This window comes from Anopheles nili, chromosome 3 (genome assembly GCF_943737925.1).
Source record: "Anopheles nili chromosome 3, idAnoNiliSN_F5_01, whole genome shotgun sequence".
Lineage (NCBI taxonomy): Eukaryota > Metazoa > Arthropoda > Insecta > Diptera > Culicidae > Anopheles > Anopheles nili.
In genome coordinates this window covers 9,081,351-9,099,751 of record NC_071292.1, presented here as the reverse complement: position 1 = coordinate 9,099,751, position 18,401 = coordinate 9,081,351, and the positions used below count along the sequence as shown (strand labels likewise).

Here is an 18,401-nt window from a genome sequence, read left to right as displayed (position 1 = left end):
TGCAGACAGGTTTTTTGCACAAACAGCTAAAACGAAACCGGTCTTAAAGGATGCAACATGGGACAAAAAATTGCGGAATAAAAGTACTAATCACTATCGCGCAGAAATCCAAATCATTCGTGGTTGAATGGCAAATGAATGATTAATTCTATCACGTGGCGACAATAGCAGTGAGCCTCATCGGAATCAATCAAATCGATACGCCGATGGAAGTTGATAGACAGCCCCCCCTGGCTGGGGCACATTGACTCACGAATATTTGCGTTCATTCGTAAAGCAAATGCAAAGCGGGGAAGAGAAAACCCGTTCTTCTATTGAATCGGTTCATCGTGGAGACAGTACCCAGAACATGAGGAATCGCGACGTGGAATGGAATCAAGCCAATTCCCGTGAATTCCGTTTCTCTAACTAGCACTTTCGGCGTTCGACTGCCAGTGCCCGGTCAATGGCACACGCAGAAGGCATTAAAAACGAATTGGCTATACACGATTGCCATTGATAAATAATAAGGCCGTCTGTAGTAGAAACCTACTCGCGTACTTACGCTTTGAATATGTTTCATTCAAAAATGTCTTGAAAGCGGCCCTTGTAACGCAATTCACTTCAAATTTGGTCTTCACGATGGAGGAATATTGGGTGAACAGCAGTCACGAGAGAACTACGGACGTCACATGCAATAATTTTGAGCTTCCTTCTTCTAGCAGGCTGATTTCTCGCATTTTCACATCCAATATCACGTTTTAGATCGCAGTAAGCCGTTGTCACGTGGAGAACGGAGTTGGAGAACCCAAAAGGAGCCAGAAAAATGCTGCTTCTTAACACGCCATTTTAAATGCAAATCAGCGCGCGATTGGTGATCGCTCGCGCTCCCAAATATACAATGGACGGTCGGGCGTCGCCAGGATACTCACCACTAAAGCCATACACATTGAATTAGCGATTACAACGGGATGGAACCGCGTGAGCTGTTGTCGAAAGGTTCACACACAGAGGCGGTGGACACCGAATCACGCAGGCAACGTCGAAGGCGAGAAGAATGATGATTTGGGAACAGCTCCCCTTGTCTACTACTCGTCTACTATGCCGATCCGGCAGCACACGACGGTGATGATACGCACGGCACACACGAAACGCGGTTTACGGGCTTACGCGCACACAATGCACTCTTCACGGGACAAAAGAAATCGCACCTTGCTTTCTTGTGTTTCGCAATTTTGCCTGCTTTGGCGCACACTTTCACCTGGTCGAACGGGCGCAGTAAAACTGGGGGAAAGAAAAGGACGAAGGGATAAACGCGGGCTGCAGTTGGGGATTTTCAACGCTGATTTCTTGCTTGCTTTCTGCGCGGGTTCTAATCGGGGTCGTAGAGCTGCTTCTTGCAGGTGCAAAGATGCCCTCAATTTTCCACCCTTATTTCACTCCCTCGTTCTCTCTCTCTCATACACACTCTCTTCCTTTTTCGCTCCGAGGAAATCCTCGAAATTGAGCCGCTAGTGATGCAGATCGTTTCACTAATCCGCCAGATGGGAAACACCCTGTCGGAGGCGGTTTAGGTGATTACGACGAAACGTCGGTCGCGGGGACAAAGGGAAACGCACGCATATGCACACACATTCATACGCTCACACGCCAGACATTAGCTTTACGCACACACCCTACCGAAGGGTTTCTTTTTTCCCTTCCTTGGCAATAGCCCTTTTGCCGTGGTCGCACGGGACCTGCTTATGCTTTTAATTTTCACCACCAAAAAAACACCCAGATGCTACCACAAGGAGCTGCACTTAATCACTGCACACCACGTAACACGGAGAGAGCCGAAGAGCTATGGGTGGATAAATTTTGACAATGGCGCTTTCTCACCCTGCTGGCTGCTGAGATTGTAGTGTGGCTTCCTTTTTTGCGTTAACTTCTGCACTCACGTTACAACCCGTGGCTTCCGGGAAGGTGGAAACGGTGCCCCGGACAGCCGGACACGTCGGAAGGACGATGAGAAATCACGAAAGCCGTGAAAGGAATTCGGTAGCTCTCTTCACGCAATTGAACTTTCGAAACGATTTTTCCACTTTGGGCGCAATGCTTTTCGCACACGAAAAGGACGATTTCCTTTCCACTCGAAAAGAGCACGTTGCAATAACCTTCCACTACTAACGACACGCGTTAAGAAGATTGAACACGATTTTCTTTCCGATCACGATGCACGCACCCAGGAAAAACGCTTTCGTTCGCAGCGATGATTTGAAGGCTGAGCTGCGTACGGATGCGCGTTTATACATCTAGTTGTCTGCTCAAAATGACATTATTCCAGAGATCTGGTAGCTGGTTCGAGTTTTTTAATGCCATTATACATGCAATGTATTATCAGTTTTAGCTATATCATTTTTTAAAGTTTTTATGTATGCTAATATAAGCTGAATTATCTTCAAAAAAGCCAAATTTAAATGAGGTCACACTCCGCCCTGTTACTGAAAGACATGCATCTAGGCATATAAACCTGAGAGATGTGGTTCACTATGCAAAAAGACCAATGAAAAAGAAACCCTTTTTCTAGTTAATGGCTACGGATAATGGTCATGTCCCTAGTATACTCAGCCAAATCGTATGCTGCTATCTTTACGGTCGGAAGTCATCTTAGTAATTAGCACCTAAAAGATACTCATAAAAGATTTGCCATATTCATTTTAAAGGAACTGAACGGTGCTGTATAAACCCATATGTAAATGAACTCGAAACTAGAGACGATGAACCAGCATGAAGTGCATGAATTTAGAAGAGAGAGTTTTATCTAATTCAAAGACGTTACGCGAATGCATATTTAAATTACATTCAAATCTATATATATCTAGTTTAAGCAAACAAGATTCACATAAGCAAACATAAAAACTTATAACTTATAGCAAACATAAAAACTTATAAAATTCATCATACGACATTAATTTAAATCGTGCAACAGTGCAGAAACGCCGAGTGTTGGAAATGAGTTTCAATGTTTGTTCTTGTGGCCTTTTTATCATTGTTTTCGTCCTTACGATGTCCTCCAATGATGAAAATGAACGATGACGCAACTCGCTTTCCCAATATTTATCAATGTAATAAAGGCTTGTTACGTCATGGAAAATCCAATACCATCCCACGGCAACTGCGCAATGCTAACGTGGCGACAAATCTTAAAGCACGTGGATGCGTGATAAACCTCATACATCCCTTCGGGTTTTCCAATTACGTTCTAGCAAGTTCCACTTATTCGCGCCACGGGTTTTCAGAATGACGTCACGCGCAATCTGTGCCATGTGATTTACTCTCACATGCAAGAGCGATTTTCCTCCTTCTTTGAGAGCGAATGGATGACGAAATTAAATACCTACACTAATCATTCAATTCGAACCAATCAACAGGTGGGTAATACTGTTACGACTTTTTTTCATTACGCCTTAGCAGTTTATACATTATTGAGCAATAAAAGTAGTATTCAACTATACTACTACTACATGCCTTTTAAAATTGACACTGGATAAGGATAATTTTTCAAGAGATTCTATATGCCTAGATTGTATGCTATATCAGTAATACAGTAAAATTACATTTCATAAAACTTAGAGAAAGTAAATAACGCTGTAAGACGATGTTCATTATCTTTCGTAGGGTAATTAAAGTGCTACAATTTTTTTTTCTGTAAATTTTATTTTGTATTTCACATTTTATGAATCACCTTAAAATCAAGAGAAACTAAACATATTCTTAGCTCTCAGCCTGCTGCAAGCTCATCGTAATGCCGCACAGGTAGGAGTGGATGCGTGGATTGCTTGTTTTCAATTATCGTCCTTTTCAACGGATTTCCTGGCTCCTGCAATATAGCGTCTCTTGGAACTCCTGCGATGCTCTGAACGTAGTATTTTATTTTATCCCAAGCGTAACGCAGACATGATAAAGCCGAGCTAAATTCATAAGGAAAGCCGAAGTAGAGCGGGGATGCTTTTCACGAAGCAAAAAGCTCGTTCGATAATTGACAAGGTGTTTAAAATTTCGTCATACTTTCAAGGATGATTGCGTACTAAGAAATTAGTTATGATTTTGTATTAACGTTTCCTCGAATGCAGCACGGTAAGGGCACGGTGAGTGAAAAAAATACCTATTTCTATTGCAATTGCACTCGCCTTCGAGCGTCAGATCCCTAGTAACAACGATTCTGGGAACGAACGAACACGCTTTTAGCTGTTTGTTTCTACTAGGCTATGGTTGCACGATATGTATGTTGTTGACAATTGGCTGAATGTTGTGGGGGGCTGTGGTTCTTTACTATGTCTTGTGATGATTTCGCACGGTGAACATTTACACGACTGATTCTACTTAGCAGCTACACTCGGTAATGATTTAAGGAATCAATCAACTAACGTCGTGTAGAACTCGCTATGTAGTAACAACTACGATTTAAAACTCACATGCTCAACTAAATTAATTCTGGTCTTTGGTTCCAGCGTCCGATATGGGGCTGAAACATCTACAAAACATAGACAAAACCCAAATTTTGTGACTTTATTTCGATTCGCTCAAGGGGTATGATGGATCGAGTAAACTAACAGAGCTGACTAAACTGATGCAGCAAGTTGCATTAACAATATCCTGTTCTAAGGGCTGCAAACATTCACAAACGACCTTTTTCGAGCCCCAAAGAAACGGACCGAGGAAAGCAATTTCCGTTGGACTATGTTCTAAGTAACTTTATAATTTTCTGTTTACGCTCAAAACATCTCCTGTAATGCTACCAAAATTCTCTCAAAGAATGCTCATGAATGAATTTGAATGAATTTTTTATAATGTATTTCACTTTTTCCATCAGATTATTCTTCTATTTCAAGTTACTTTTCAAAAGAGCGATATAAAGTCAACGAGTCCTGTTTCGTATTTAATTCCTTTTATTCAATTTTGAGGCAATTATTTTTGTTATTAATTTTTTTTATCAACGAGAAAACTACTCGATGAAAAAACTGCTAATGAACTGGCGCAAGAAAAGCTGAGACGATGTTTCACCAAAAATAACCCAACACGCAGCATAGAAAGCATTGTTGGAAAGTTTAATTATTGCTCCTAACAATATGTGCATCGTGAATAGTTAAAAAAAAGCGCTCAAACAGAATAGCAAGCTGGCAAAAATTCTTCCTACGTTTGTCGCAATCAATCACACCCTCTGGCATTACAGCTACTTCTCACCCTCATTTGTAGTGTCACAACCCACTCCATTTTTGTATCAGGCCTTCAATCATAACGGAATTGTTTAAATTCTCACAGCTCCATCAATGCCCACGTGAAGGCATCTCCGACTTAAACCGATCTATACCCCTACTTGCTAAAGGAAGAAACTCCGCATCATGTCGTTTTTGCTTCTCTTGGCGCTCTCCTCCACGTCACGTTATCATTCTAGAACTCCAGCCAGGGAGGAAAGCAAGATACACTGGATGATGTTTGGAGTTCGCCACGTTCAGCATAAGGCCCTAAGATTCGTACTCCACAGTTGGCGTTTGGTTGTTTTGAGATTTCTATTTTAAAACACAGCAATTGAACAACGCACTTTTAAACGATCACTAGTGCCACTACTAGAAAAGAATGAAAATGGTTAAAAAGAGATATTATGTAGAATTCGGGACAGGGTATAGATGTGCCTTCGTCTCTATCTACTACTCCTCGGACCAATGTTCTGCGTGACCTACTGTTGCGGACACACTACCATTCCGTTCCTACAAAGCTTTTGCTTCCATTGTACATTTCATTTCACTAAAATTTCGTTCAAACCTTTACAGACACTACCACGCGTACGTTTCTGTGCTGTGCTGCCCTTTAACGACACCTGCCGCGACAATTTGCTAATAGTTTGATATAAAAAATATGTTGCTTTAGATCATATTATCTGTTATCATACTATACAGTTGTTTCGTTCACGAAATAGATTCCTCAACGGAGAAACGTCGAACAATGACTTCCATCCGGGTTCACCAAGGAGCGTGTGGGGAACCAAATGGGCTATCCATCTTAACCGGTTCTAGAATAATATATTGCTATTACACCATCTTTTCCTATACATTCATCAGTTCATCAGTCCAGGGTTTTATAGGGGGCTTGGAGAAAGCCCCTATTCGTACGTCTCCATTCCCTGCCACGTTAGGACTCCTTAAACGCTAAATGCACTCACTCGCAAACGCACACAAACTCTCAGTGGTATAAGGGTTGTTCTTCGTTCCTTATGGTTAGCTAGCATGGGACCGTACCACATGAACAAAGCTCTTGTAACATTCAGTAGCATGGGGAAAAGATCACCTGTCACAAAAAAAAACATCTAGAAATGCAGACCGACAGGGATGCCAATAAAACTATATTCCCATACACTATTTCTTATCTACTGTACTACTAGATTTAACCCTGCATTCTTCATGGCCCAACGAGCCCGAGTGAAAAGTCGAACAATCAATGGGATGTACATTCACCATGGAATGGGACAATGAACCTTTTAACCACATAAAAGCCAGCAAACGGTACCTTCCAAGGAGGAACTGTTGAATCGTTGCTTCCTGATTACTGCTGTACTTGGCCTAATTTGAGTCCCTCGCGCAATGCAATGAAGGATATTCGTCGGAAGGAAGGAAGGAGTCGTGCGAAAATTTGCCCGGGTTGTGTCTCATGGAGATTGTATTCGGATTAAGCAAGAAAATGGATCATCTACCGAAGGCCGATTGCGATAGGAGTTGCTCGTTTCAGATTGCCTGCGTCCAGAACGAGACAAACATTTGAATATAAATGCAACACTGTCGCTTCCGTCGCCAAAAATCGAAACCTGAAGATCGTTCGGTTAGTTCCGGCTAAACGTGCGATGACGACGCGCAAGGCGAGGATGAGCAGGCGGACGGTGAAGACGAAGACGATCCCGACGGCGAGGAGCAGTTGGTGGGGTCCTCTTCTTGTAACACACCGTTCTTGTCGAGTAGCAGCTGCAGAGATTCTGGCTGGATGACTCCGCCATCGGTTGCGATGGTCGACAGACAGGACGACGGAGCTAGCACGGATGTGCTTCGGCAAGGGATACCGGACGATTCGTGCAAGGACTCGACTGGAGGCAGTGCAACAGTGGCTGAGGATAGCTTGCGCACGAGCGCACTCGCACCGGTACCAATGACAGCGGGCTCTGTGACACCGCACGGTTGATATGCGCCGTACTTAAGATCCTTGGAGTTGGTACGCCGATGGCGCAGAATGCTGTTCGAGTCCTCGATCAGCGACTTAATGCCTCCCAAGATGCTGCCGGGTTGAACTTGTTCTGGTAGCCCAGGGGCACCGGTCAGCGAGCCAGGGGCAAGATTAAGCAGGTTCAAATCTCGCGAACTAGTACGCGAATGACCCTTGCCGTACTTGGACTCCAGCTCCTCGGTAAGATCGCTGCTATGCTTCATGTTGGTAAGCTTAGCTCCAGCGACCACACCGCATCCGGTCACTCCGACATTATTGTTTTTCAGCACACCTACATCATGCGAAAAGGAGCTTTTCCGAGACGAACCTCCACCCGTGAGAGATGCTCCGGTGGAGCTGAGGAACTTGTTGGCGATGTCGTTATCAAGCCGAATAATGACATTATTCGGTAGGAAGGAAAATTCCTGCCCGTAAGAATAGTTGCGCGTGTGGCGTTTCTTTTTCATCGGACCTCCACCGCCTCCGCTGCAACTGCTGCTATATCCTAGTTTCACGTGTTCTGGACCACTGTTCGAGCCCGGTTTCAGATGATTCAGGATGTATCGGATGTTACTTGCTCCACCTGACGTCAGCGAGGCGGGCTGCTGCTGATCAGCTGTGTTATGCTGTTGCTGCAGAGCAATCCACCGACCGAGGTGGCCAGAAGAGGACGACGATGTTCCGCCGCCACCGAATTGCTGCTGATGGCGGTGTAGATCGTTGTTGTAGTCATGAGAGTTGTTGCGAGTGTGGTGCCGCATGAAGCGCTTTAGCTTCCAGTCGTGGAAGTCAACCTCCCGGTTCGTGGCCGAGTTGCTACGTTGAATCTTGATATCACAGGAATTGCTGCGGAAATGCTTACGCGTTGCAGCTGCTGGAGGAGGTAAGCGATAAGGCTGGCTGCCGTCGTCGTACCTGTAAAAAAGGACAAATTCGCAAGGAATAAGAAACTGACAGCCAACATGGAAAACTCCACCGCTACTACCTGTACTCCAACTGGATTGTTTTGGAATCGTTCCGTTGATGGCGGCCAGCAATCAATATTCGTTTATTATTTTCTGCCAGGGCGTCTCCGGAAATGCATTCTCCGTTGAACGGAACGGCCGTATTTTCATCCATAGCCGCTTTTTCCTCAAACACTGCATTGCGGGGATTCAAAGAGAGTAGCATTAGATAATGGCTTTATTAAAATGAACTGCTAACAACTTACGTTTATCTAAACTTATGATCGACCCAACGAGCTCGTTCGTCGACATAGGGTTTAGCTTGTCCAGATTTTTCCGCCGTCTCACAAGCCACCAGTCGATGATAAAGATAACCAAGGCAATGATTTTAATTGACGCGCATAGTCCAACGTATCTGTAAAAATGAACGTTTGCCATAAGCGTCAAAATTACTTTCCCCTATCTTATGCTACATACTTATATCGGAATTTTTCAATATCGTAAATCAAACATCGTCCTCCCTTTTCGCCGCAGGTGGATTTCCACAGCAAGCAGGACGAGTCGATCAGGTTGCCAAACACAATCGGCGCTGGGATGTAGCCAAACAGACGGAATATGACGAATTGCATGCCGAGGGCGAACGACCGTTCCTCTTCGGAGACAGATCTACAAAGCAACACCCAACAACAGGTTGTTAGTTCATTTTCTAGGTTTTTAGATGTTCAGGAGCATACCTTAACACTATCATGAGCAACGGCATTTGTGTGGAAGCCACGACGAACGTCATGAAGAACAGCAGTATCAAGAAAGGATAGATCGTTCGGCAGGGTGTGTTGCAGACACCTGCCGTGGCCACAGGTACCACAGTGACCTCAGCGAATGCTTCATGTGCATTTAAAGCTTCCGCATGAGCACCTTCTGCCCCACGGTACACACTATTATTGGTGACATTCGCTTGTACACCTGGAAATAGAACAAATGTAAAAGTGGCAAGAATTTCGATAAGCTTTAAGGACCTTAGAAGTTCCTTGCGCTTGTTGCAGACTCACATGCACAATTCGTGTAGTTTGAGCTGGATGAAAATGCTGTGCAGCCTGCGTGGCAAGGACTAAAGTAGGTCAACCCATTATTGCCGCAAACCGGCTCGACGTCATACATGTGGCATTCGCAGCCAAAGTTACAGGCGGCCGTCAGGTTCACCTGAAACGGTTCGACGTTGTGGGCGGAACTGTTGTAGTACGGTATCGTCGTGCCGGCCATCTTGAGGTTTTCGCAGCCGAGGAAAAACAGCAACCCGTAGCACGACAGGCAGATCAAGTTCGATATCAGGACGAACTGGACCGCACCCTTGGGTTTTAGCTGGAAGCGCTTCAGAATGCACCCGCCGATGAAGATGCCAATGCAGGCGCCGGGAACCGCGATGGAACCGGTAAAAACGCTCGCTTGGCTTTTGCCAAGACTGAACTGCGTCTCGAGATACTTGGGCAGGAATACCACGAACCCGGACACAATCATCAGTTCCATGCAAGCACCGAGACAGGTGCAAATGTACACCGGATTCGTTACCAGGCGCCACATCGACTGGGGAATATCTGCAAGGATAAAGAAACGAATGCACACCTCATGAGTTCTGGTGCGTGATTTTAGGACATGAAAAACCGTCCGGTTTTGGCAACGACATCCCAACAATATGATTCATGTTCAATTTCAAGGACAAATTCTAGCTAAAACAATTGAACAAAGCGCAATGTTCTGGAAGAGGTACAGCAAAGTTATTGCTGCATTAAATTTCTAACTCAATGATGTAAAAAATCATGGAGAAGTTTGATACGAGGCTATACCTTTAATGTCCTTTCCGTATCCGGTGTCCTCGCCACCTTTGCTAGCCTGTGGCGCGTTATTGGTTGTTTGACCCGCTTGTTGTAGCTGTTGTTGTGATTGCTGCTGTTGCTGATGATGTTGCAAGGTGCCTCCCGTTTGCTGCTGGGCCAGATTCGGCTGCGATCGGGGCAGGCTGCTCGAATTGTGGGACGTTAATTGCTGCAGTTGGGGGAGCCGTTGCTCGGCAATGCGTATTTTCTTCTTCTCGCGCGTAAGAACCTGCAATCGTGCAAAGAAAACGGTGGAAAGGAAAGCGCGGACATAAGTCGATGAGTTATTGGGCCGCAATAACGACAATCGGTAGCCCATAATGTAAGCCCATTGCTCCAGCGTGGCAGAATAACAGCCCGAAAAAACGGGGGCAACCTACCTTCGGGAAGGAGAAAAACGGCACGGCCACGATGATGAGCAGGATTCCGCACACCAAGAAGCCACCCCACCACATGCCAACCCATCGGCGATCGTCCGGGTCTATGGGGAAACAAACACAGGATAGTTAGTAGAGCGCGCGGGTTCGGTGCTTTATCGAACGTTTAATGCGTTTTACGTCTGCCGAGGAAAATTGGCTAATCCAATTAACTCACCGATATTGATATCGCTGCCGGAAAATGAGTCCATGTGGAAAGACAGCAGATAGGCACCGAGCAGGAAGCCAAGAACGGGACCGAAGGCGGCCATGCTGTACATAGCACCTGCAGCAGGGCAATAAAACCGAACGGACGAAAACTGATTACTTTCTGCGCGGATCCTGTGCCTTTCTGGCTGGGTTGGGCTTACCGATATACATCGAGGAGCTTTCCTTCCGGACGTGGTCATCCACGTAGGTGGTGCCGAGGGTAAACAGCGGGCTTCCTCCTCCTCCCAGCAGAATTTGAGCTATGACAAACAGTATCACGGGCCCAAAGGTGGACGATTTGCTCTTTAGGCAATTATCTCCTCTGCGTGTCGAAGAAAAGAAAAACCGGGAAGAATTGGAGTATTTAGACTCGCTGGGAAGGTCGCACATTCCGCTGGAGGCTCACCTTAAATTATGCGACGTGAGCGGTGGGTTCGAGAGGCTGTTTGAAAGCCGCCCAAGACCCATGTCCTGCTCGCGCACAGATACCAACCGACAGATGTTGTCGGACGTTTTATTGTCGATCATTATGCCCGGGTTGGGCTCGCCGGTAAAATGGGGCACCATGAAGACGAGCGAACCGATGCCCATGATGACGGCACCTGAAATTCCAGCAAACAGAGGCAATATTAAATTTCACCCACCACGAGAAAGGATAGCGTTTTTCGCGCGATAACCCATACCGATGCCGATCCAAACCGGGATGTGGCGCCGACTGCCTAAATAGCTGACGAAGATGACCGTGATAACGTTGCCGATCTCGTAACTCGACGCTATCAACCCGGACAGGCTGGACGGTATCTCGAACCGCTTCTCTATTGTCGTTATCACTGAGTTGATGTACCCGGAGCTGAGGGCTTGCTGGAGCGTCACTAGGATTGAGAGCAGCAGGACAAACACCTGGCGGGAGGAGAAATTTGTTAACAAATCGGAAGGAACTTAGAGCTTCGCAGCAGGCAACGTGAAGATGAAAATGGAATCGTCAAGGAAATCCCAAAAATGTAATGCCTCATGATTTGATCCTTGCTCCGATCCCAGCCATCCTTTGAGGTGTTCTTTGACCAGTGAATCTCATACCTTGATCCGAGCGAAGTGTTGCACCGCTGATGGCCGACAGTTGAGGATGCCACAGTCCCGTGTGTAGTCATCGTTGATGAGCAGGACATTCGGTAGCGGTTTTTCCCGGTCCATCATGACGGTGTTCGAGGGTTGCCGGCTGTGGCACTTGATGACGGTGTCGGCGGTTGCCGTGGCCGAGGTTGTGGTGGTCGTGGCAGTGTTCACCGACATCGGTAACGATTCCGACTCGGTGTCCTGAGGAATGTCCGCGCTGCTGTCGTCAGTTTGTGCTTCCGAGTACAGGCCGGTCATGGCGTACATTGATTCATTTCGCCTGTGAACAAACGAACGAAGGGAAGCTGTCAACTAACACGCAAAAGGGAAACCAAAAACACATAGCCTACTATTGGTCTAGCGGGAAATTCGAAAAAGAAAACCCATCAATTTCACGGGGAAAGCAACGTTCAACTACTGACTAGCACGACGAAAGGCGTAATGAAACGAATTTTAATTTACGCGTCCCAATCGGGTCGCACTCACCTGTGCCCTTTTCGTTGGCTGTTGGCACCATCGATTGCTCCCCCGGCGGTGGTCATGTTCACCACCTCTCGGCCGCAGGGCGAACCGTCGCGAAGGGAATATTGCACCGAATTTTACAGACTCCGCCAGTGGTTGGGTGTGCGGGGGTTGGATGCGCGGGGCACGCTTCCGGTTCCGCTCAGGGCAGACGATTAATTTGCAAGCCCGTTTGAAAGAGCCCGAGATCGACGGCGGTCGTTGGTGGCACCGGTATCATGTCTTCTAATTTGAGAGGTGTTTGTAAAAAACCGCCGCTGTTCGGATCTGCTACTGCCGTTGGTTGCGTCTTTCCACCAGTGCCGACATGAAGGTGGTCTACATGTAGTTAATTAGTTCCTGTGGAACGGAAGAAGAGATGTGCAGGATGAAGAGAAAATGGCAGTTCAGATGATTGAGCGGATTTTGTATCCCCTAAGCGAACGCAGTTTGTGTTGGGAACGTAGGAACGAGGCCAAGAAAATCGCATTTTTCCATAATCGATTTTCCTGCACCGGGACAAAATCAAACCGCCATCAAGAGTCGCTCCAAATGCTTACATAATTTGCATTAAAAAGTGAAAAAACTGTGCACTAAAGAGGAAAAAGTTGGCCTTTTACGAGGAGAATTGCAATTTCCCATCACCGGACGAACGGTTTAGTTTCAAAAATCAATCGAGCTAACGAGCATTCGATAGCCGCCATGTTGTATAGCTTTTGATTTTCATTCCCGCCAAGTGAAGGTATTACGAAGTATATAAGATAGAAGATCAGGAAAACGCAAAATATATCATTCGTTTTACCACCAACCGAGTATGACCTTCATCTTAGATTAATTCAGTACAGGCTTGTCATAGCCGCATTCTGTCGAAATGACGATAAGTGACTTTCTCGAAACAGCTCCAAATAGTTTTTCTTTCGTCTTCTCTATTTCAAAACTCTTCGGGTCGAGAGTTGCCAAAACGGAGGTGTTGAAGCCAATAAGCTCTCATCGCGTTTGACCTAATTGTAAACCGATGAATCCGCGCTGACACAGGGGACGTGTAAAAACCCGCTGCCAAACAACATCCGGTGCAGTGGAGCAGAACTACAGCAGCCAACAGCAAACAGGGTGCAAGAGACCTGCCGTTGTCAGCGAAGGGTAATTTTGCGCAACATGCAAACATGATGCACTGAACCCGAGCGATCCCCGCCGGATGTGGTCCATGTCCAGCCAGTCCATGCTAAGCCGATGCACCAGTCTGATGGACGGATTGAGTTGCCAACATTTCCGCTCGATTCCATCAATCCAAGGCGAGCCGCAAAAACCCACCGACCAACGCGCCAAATGCAGGCGACAGCTGCCCGATGGAAAAGAGCAACGATGGAAGCGAAAGCACAGGTACAACGGTGGGTGGAATGCAAACCAAAGTTTTGCAATTAATTACGGTTGGTACACGGCAAATGTGTCATTCTTATCGAGTGGTGGACCGAGTGGAATCGATTGGAATGATTAATTACGGCGTGAGTGTAAAATTGTCCATGAAGGTGGTGCCATGTGACAGATCATGATCGGCAGACCTGAAAAGGCACACAAGGCACAATTTGGTTGTAGCGTAATTAGACTCCATCATAATTAGATGATGGTGCACTTGGTTACATGTACGTGATGACGCACGCTCACTTATGCACGCCTATTCGATTGGAAATTGTTATCAGAAGCGTATGATTTTCCTTTCACTAGAATTGAAGAGGAAATTTAGATGCAGTTTTAGGTCAAAAACCTCCAGAAAACTGTGATAATCTAATCCACATTGCTTAAGGGAAAATCCAGAATTTTGCATTTATTCTATCGTTTTGATAGTACCATCCTTGTCTGATCTTCTATTTTGCATTTTCCCCCAAAGTTCTATACCATGCCAACGCAGCATGCCATGGCTTTTGGTGACTCTTGCTGGAGACAATCGGATTCAAACTCTCATCGACGCGCCATAATGAGTAAGCAGCAGAAGCAGCAGCATCTTAGGGTGAAGGAAATGGCACGTAATTTTCCGCCGCCGGTAAGTACGTGACGTGCGGCCCAAATTCCTTCCGCCAAACGACGCCGCCACAGGTTAAAAAGGGCACACATATTAATGAACCCTCGTGAGGAGTCACTGCGCAACACCGGCTTTAGGGGGTCGGGAAAACGACGGCAAAAGCGCTTCGTCTGCTTCCTGCTTCTGCCACAGTTCAATGACCTGTGCGGCGGGCATCCTCAGGTGGGAGCGTTTTCCGGGAGGTGGACCGGAGAAAAAATACGACTCCAATATCCGAGCAGACACTCAAAACCAGGACTTGGGGAGCGAAAAAAAGCGGTCGGGTAAGGCGAGAGCCTTCCGTTTGATTGCATCCCCATTCCGGGGCCTAGCCTTGGTCGGTCAAGGGGTGTGAAGCATGCACACATACAAACCACCCCCAACGATGGGGGAAAAGAGAGGGTGGAAATGGAATCAAAATGTGCCCCATCGGTATTTGCCGTCCCAGGCGTGTGTTCATCCTATTTCCCACTTGTGACCGAACCCATACAACCTTGCACACGAACTCATTTTCTTTGCCTTCGTGCCGTTCCCTTCTCACACCCCGAGAGTTGGCAGGATAGGGCATAAAAAACGACCCTTCGTTTTCTTCGACAAGCACACCAAACACCCAGGTGCAGTTTCTTTGCCGCCATTCGCCTTCATCAAATAAGGACGCCATTGCACGGGATCGGGCTTAGAACAACGCCATTTTTCTGCCTCTGGACGGAACTTGCTTCCGTTTTCAAACCGAGATGTCCGTCCACCAGCTCAGTACGAGACATCTTCACAACCCTGCCGAAGGGAATTGAAATTTTACAATCGCAAAAACCAAACCCCCCTTCTGGCCGAGTTTTGTGGGCTTTTCCAGCAACTGGGGGATCCCAGTCGGGTTGACAAATGGACAGACCGGAACCGGGCGGAATGTTGATTTTACGATGAAACATCATGCGACACAATTTGCCGTAAAACAAGGCACCCTCTAGAGGTGGAAGGATGCGCCCTGAATACCCGACCGATCGAGCTTTTCCGCTTTTCAAACAAAACCCAGCCCGCAAATCATTTTTCCCACCGTTCGGCAGCCAGACAGAATCGGTGGCAAAGTTTTCCCCCTTGCGGGCAGGTGGGATGGGACGTGCCACGGTAACCGAAGGGTACCCGGCATGCTTTATCTTGACCATCTTCCAACGCGAGTGCCCATAAAACGAACGGGGAAGTTAATTAACAATTTTCCGTAAGCTCCTTGCACCGTTTGCAACGTGGCTGGTTTGCGAGGAAATCGAATGGAACCAACGAGCGGGACGTTTTGGTCGGGAAATGATGACTAGAAAATGACCGAGAGATAGAGAGAGAGGGAGAGAAAGAGAATCAAGCACGTCGGTATGTCGTTTGCAAACTAAACCAACTTGCCTGGTTGGTCGGTGTTTCTTCGGCTAGTTTGCGTTCAACAGCTTGTTGAACAAACGGGTCTGTCGTTTCGTGCGTTCAGACATTGTGCTCATAATTAGCATACTTAGATGGGGGAAAAAAAGATGCTCATAGTTCTGACGGTTCATGCCCAGAATTCACGATACACTTTCAATAGGTTTTTCTCCATACATAAGGAGTAAAAGGAGTGGAAAAACGGCTACAAAGACGAGCCACAAGCGCTCTCCGTTCGCAGGAAAAGTCTTTGTGATAGTGGCACTGCAAAAAGGAAGCGAAATGGAATAAACTTTATGCCGAATGCACACGGTTCGCGTGATTCAAGGAAAACACACACACTCGCTTGCGAGAACGCGAAGTTGGTTATGCAAAAATCGTCCCACTGCACTGGTGAACTATTTCTTCCGACCTACCCCAACGGGTGATCCATTTTTTTATTTGTTACTTTTACATTCGAAACGAAAACAAACTAGTAATGATTCAACCGGAACCGAGTCCCCATCTCTGCGAGTCCCTGCGGCTCTTGCGTGTGAGACAGAAACGTCTCCAAGCGAATGGTGCTATCTGAAAGAGGGAATCCGTCCCATGCTCGCCCGAGGACAAAGCCAGCATAATTGCACGGCAGGGAAGTGGCCAAGATAAGGCAACGAAGGAGCACCAGCGCGCTGGGGCAGGTGGTTTATAACGGGTGTGATATCCTCGGGCGACTTCCGATTCCGTGCAAATAAAGTAGAGCAACAAGCTGGGCCCACCCCGGATCTGGGTTACGACCCAGAGGTCGGAAAAGATCCTTAAACGGAACCGGAAATGGCATCCAGCGGACGATCAAATGGCGTAAGTTTCCATGACCGTTCACGCGTGAGTGTGTGTGTGTGTTTGTGACCTGTGCAAGGATATGGAAACGCACCAGTGCAAATTGTAATGAAAGCAATAAAAATTGAGGAAAACATTCTTGAGCAGCAAAAAAATGTCAAAATATATCGGGAAACGTTCGCGATAGTTCCCAGCACTTTCTGTGATGTTGTACTTCAAAAATTCCGCTTTCCAAGACAACAATTTCTCCCCCAAACCCCTACTGGGTGTAGAAAAGGGTCAATAAATAAATCGATCCCATCGTTTATTACGTTACCCATAGACCCTGGCCACTAGATGGACGGCTCTCACGCTTTTTCTTCCCGATCGGCGGTGGAAAGTTAACACAAACATTCGCCCGGACGGAGGACGGCGGAATTCGATTAACAGAAGTCGGACATCTGTTTTGGACAGCTTTTTTTCTTCTCAAACATCACAGGCAAAGAAGTACGGACAAAATCGAAGCCCTGAATCTCGTCAAGCCGTGTGCCGGTGCGAGTTTAATCGCACGGCGATCAGCTTTGTTGTTTATCGTCCCCGGTTGGGGAATCGGAACGCAATATCGCACGCACGCCGGACGGTGAACCGGAAAATTGCGCATTTCGGAAGAACGGTTTGTTTGCAATCGGTGCGCATAGCTCAGTGCCGATAAATTTTAACCTTTTCTCGGGTGCTGACTAACGCAGCCGTTGGGAATGCGCGTTTATTTCCAATCCAATCGATCGATCGCTTTCCGCACTTTGGTCCGCATCGTGTTAAGGCGGTGTTAAGGGATTTTTTGTTTGGTTCGTTGGGCTTCGGGGAAAAATTTATTCCAACCTAAATTTCCTCTTTGTAAAACAGCAAACAAAGGTGATACCCGTGGCATTGATTTGCTTAATACATTCAAATGTTCATATTCAGCTAGCAGGTGGCTAGGTCATGTTCTTAAATGAAGCAGATTTTCATATTTAACTAGCAGCCCCGATACTGTACCATTAAACCGTACTTCATTTGAACCCGACGTAATCTAGCATCTATCCACATAACGCCAAGCGTGCTAATGGTGTGCTGGCCCATTCGGGCTCGTTTCTTCGTGACTTTCACCTCAATTTCTCGAACCTGACCTTCGGCAACACAGTCACCCCGTTCTTGGGCACGTAAAACGGAAACCCAATTCAAACGAAAGCTCTCACAACCCATGGTTCCGTACTGTGTCAGAGAAAGGCACGGGAAAAATAAATTTAATTTCCCACTCAACGTGGGACCGGGCACGACTGAAGTAACTTCCTGCCAATCGTTCTCAATCGATTGCACTCCCGGATGGAAGGGGCCATCACTCGGGCCACTTTCTGTAACGGCAGTTAATTAAATTTGCATAGCCAACACAAGCAACAAACCGCTCCATTCCGTTGCAGGACAGCCCAAGGGAATCCGCAGTCTCAGCTTCCAGCGCTAGCGCCTGGTTTCGTTCTAGAAAATTGCATCCCATTGGCAGAGAAAACGGCAAGCTTTCGCTTCACACTTCGCACGGCATGGCGCGCCTGCGGTGTAATTGGAGCAAAAGTAATGCGGAAATATTGCAGCGCAAATAATGGCGGCAGTAATCGTCGGCGAACGGAGCGTCACGATCAAGGGGCCGCCCTTGAATATTCCACTGAACGTGGCGCGGTGGTTTGCAGCTGGGTGTAAGTCACCGTACCGAAAGGTCAGTAGTGCATGCGGAAACAAGCACTGGAGTACTCTCGAGCTGAGGGGATGAGAAAAAAGGGGTCCCAACCCACCGGGGGTGTGCAACAAGTTTGCGCAAACGGTGGCAAGCAGCATGCAATATTCGTTCTCTACA

General features: G+C 46.8%; 1 protein-coding gene across 1 annotated transcript; it reads right to left on the bottom strand.

Moving 5' to 3' along the window:
* Positions 1–6,845: 6,845 nt before the first annotated feature.
* On the bottom strand, positions 6,846–12,043 carry LOC128722588 (solute carrier organic anion transporter family member 4C1). Its single transcript, XM_053816261.1, has 13 exons — positions 11,728–12,043; positions 11,334–11,550; positions 11,057–11,252; positions 10,812–10,972; positions 10,619–10,726; positions 10,405–10,505; positions 9,995–10,253; positions 9,203–9,745; positions 8,888–9,116; positions 8,631–8,819; positions 8,420–8,568; positions 8,195–8,348; positions 6,846–8,124 (listed from the first exon to the last, which is right to left on the bottom strand). The coding sequence occupies exons 1-13, from the start codon at positions 12,028–12,030 to the stop codon at positions 6,846–6,848; spliced, it is 3,888 nt and encodes a 1,295-aa protein (XP_053672236.1). The 5' UTR covers positions 12,031–12,043.
* Between the last annotated feature and the right edge of the window lie 6,358 nt (positions 12,044–18,401).